At 20.7% G+C, this 3,197-nt stretch overlaps 1 protein-coding gene across 1 annotated transcript in view; it reads left to right on the top strand.

Moving 5' to 3' along the window:
• LOC102679065 (cGMP-dependent 3',5'-cyclic phosphodiesterase-like) overlaps window positions 1-3,092 on the top strand; it is a 4,962-nt gene extending 1,870 nt beyond the window's left edge. The window contains exons 3-12 of the mRNA XM_006617219.2: window positions 80-321; window positions 552-661; window positions 738-877; window positions 959-1,145; window positions 1,262-1,443; window positions 1,512-1,696; window positions 1,765-2,029; window positions 2,125-2,412; window positions 2,499-2,644; window positions 2,791-3,092. Of these exons, the coding sequence (XP_006617282.2) occupies window positions 80-321; window positions 552-661; window positions 738-877; window positions 959-1,145; window positions 1,262-1,443; window positions 1,512-1,696; window positions 1,765-2,029; window positions 2,125-2,412; window positions 2,499-2,644; window positions 2,791-3,010 (1,965 nt within the window). The 3' untranslated portion in view covers window positions 3,011-3,092. The remainder of the gene's footprint in view (window positions 1-79; window positions 322-551; window positions 662-737; window positions 878-958; window positions 1,146-1,261; window positions 1,444-1,511; window positions 1,697-1,764; window positions 2,030-2,124; window positions 2,413-2,498; window positions 2,645-2,790) is intronic.
• Window positions 3,093-3,197: the final 105 nt, after the last annotated feature.

The following is a 3,197-nucleotide window of genomic DNA, read 5'->3' as shown; positions in this document are numbered from 1 at the left end:
CAAAATCCTAATATTAAAATATTAAATAATTTTAATATTAATAATATATATATATAATTTTATGTAATTCTTCTTTTAGATATCAAATAATATTTTACATAAAACTATACAAAATAAAAAGCCAACTGCTATAGATATGACAATGCTTGATGAAGAATTATTATATCATCTTCAACCAATATGTTCAATATCAAATTCATTTTTAACTGTTCCTATAGTACATCCTAAACAGAATTATATAGCTTTACTAGTTTGTTTGATTGATAATGATTCCAAAAATGAAATTATATGTAAATGTGCAATAGTACAAGATTGTTTTAGGTAATATTTTTTTGTATTATATATATAAATATTTAAAAATTAAATATATATATATTTAATTATAAAAATATATATAAATATTTAAATATTAAAAATTTTTTTGTATTATATATTAAAAATTAATTAATTAAATTTTAGAATAGTATAGCAATTTTATGAAATATTAAAATTATATTCATTAAAGAAATATTTTTCTTTAGATATATTTGAATATTTTTTCTTTAATATAGATTTTGCTTAGGATTTCTTCTAAATTCATTTACATGTTATGAAGAAACTCGATTGAAACTACAATGTCAAAAATTACTTGCTGTTTCTAGAAAACTTTATATATATTTAGGTAATATTATCATTATTAGAAAATTAATATACAAAAATTTATAAATATTTATCATTTTTTATATATTAATAATTAGGAGAAATTTCTGATTTATTGAGAGAAATAATGACAGAAGCTAAAAATCTAACAAATGCAGAACGCTGTTCATTATTTTTATTAGATCCTGAACAACAAGATCTAGTTGCTAAAGTGTTTGATGGTATTGCTATAGATAAAGTAAGTTTAAATTTTAAAAAGATTTAAAAACTTAAATATATGCTTCATATATAAAATTAAGAATATTATAATTATTTCTAGTCTCTGGAAGAAATGAGAATACCAATAGGACAAGGTATAGCAGGTCATGTTGCAACTAGTGGAAAAGTGCTTAATATTAGAAATGCATATGAACATCCTCTTTTTTATCCTGGTATAGATCAAATAACAGGATTTAGAACAAGAAATATTTTATGTTTTCCAATTAGAGATGAAGAAAAAATTGTAGGTAAGAAAAAATTATTGTTATATATCACAAAAAAAAATTAAATTTTTTAGTAACATTATTTTTACATTTTTAAAATGTAAAAAAATTGTCTACTATAATATGAATTGTAATTATAGGTGTTGCACAACTTTGTAACAAAAAGAATGGATTATACTTTGACGTTTTTGATGAAGAAGTTGCAACAGCATTTAGTATTTATTGTGGTATTTCTTTAATGCATAGTATTGTTTATAAAAAAATGCAAATTGCTCAAGCAAGAAGTAAGCTTAGTAATGAAGTGATGATGTATCATATGAAGGTAAAATTTTCTTAAAATATAAATATTTTTTATTGATTTTTATTTTCAATAAAATATTATATATATAGATAGATGAAGAAAGTATTCAAGTAATTTTGAACTGTAAGGATAAACATGATATAAAAGACTTTAATAAATTTGAATTTTGTCCTAGAAATGTACCTTATGATAATATACCTTGTTATATAATTAAAATGTTTGATGACTTAGGTCTTATTGAATATTGGAAATTGAAATTGTCAACTTTAATCAGGTAATTCATAAAATTTTCGATATAAAATTAATATAATAAAAATAAAATATTAATTAAAATATTTACAGATTTATATTGTATGTAAAAAAAGGATATAGAGATGCACCATATCATAATTGGATACATGCATTTTCAGTGACACATTTTGCATATTTATTAATAGGAAATTTAAATCTTATTAATGAAAATTATTTAACACATTTAGAAGCTTTAACTTTTTTAGTATCTTGCTTATGTCATGATATAGATCATAGAGGAACAAATAATATGTTTCAAACAATAGGTTCTACAGTTTTAGCTAGTTTATACAGTTCTGAAGGTTCTGTAATGGAGGTAAATTAACAATAAAATATAAATAAAATTATTGTAATAAGACTCATATATTAATAGAATAACTTGTTATTTTCAACATTTTCAATATTTAACAGAGACATCATTTCGCACAAACCATGTGTATTTTAAATACAGAAGGTTGCAATATATTTGAGAATTTTAATAGTAAAGAATATGGTGAAATATTAAATATGTTGAAGAATAATATACTTGCAACAGACTTAGCATCTCATTTTCGAAAAGTAAAGAAACAGGAAATGATGATTAAAGATAAATTTGATAAAAATAATCTTACACATAAAAAGTTATTGATCGATATGCTTATGACATGTTGTGATCTTAGTGATCAAACTAAATATTGGGAAATTACTAAAAAAACTGCAGTAATATATCAAATTCTAAATTTGGATATATTTCTATAAAAAAATAATTTATTTAAAAATTTATATACTTTTTTTTCTTGTATTAGGAAAAAATTTATGAGGAATTTTTTTCACAAGGAGATTTGGAAAAAAGTATGGGTACTTCTCCTATAGAAATGATGGATAGAGAACGAGCATCTATACCAGACCTTCAAGTTCATTTCATTACAAATGTAGTTCTTCCACTTTTTATGTAAGCATTTTTAATATAATTGTTTTTGATAAAAATCAAATTTAAAATTTATTCAATTATTATCTATTATTATGTTATTTGATTATTCATTTTATTAAATCAAATTATTTTAATTCTTATTTGTTTTATTCTTATTATTTTTTTAGTAATCTTTCTACATTATTTCCAATGGTACAACCACTTATTGATGTGCTGAAAGAAAATCGAAATTTATGGGAAGAATCTAAAAATGTATTTAAAAAATACATGGAAAAAGGAATGGAAGGTATAACTATTCTATTGAATCCTACTTTTGAAAAAGAAGTAACAGAACTTTATTCTCAACGCAAAAAAGATTTCAATTTTAATGATTCAACATTAAAATAATATACAATAATGTAAAGGTGTATATTTATTATGAATGCAAACATTTTAACATATATAAATCATGACATTTTAAATTTACAAGCAAAAAAATAAGTCTATTAATTACTAGTTATATAAGAATTAAAGAAAATTTCTTTATTATAAGAGCGCTGGCGTTCTAAAAATATATATTAAAAATTTAATGTAA

This window comes from Apis dorsata, unplaced genomic scaffold, assembly GCF_000469605.1.
Source record: "Apis dorsata unplaced genomic scaffold, Apis dorsata 1.3 scaffold_293, whole genome shotgun sequence".
Taxonomy (NCBI): domain Eukaryota; kingdom Metazoa; phylum Arthropoda; class Insecta; order Hymenoptera; family Apidae; genus Apis; species Apis dorsata.
This window is presented reverse-complemented; position numbering and strand designations above follow the sequence as displayed.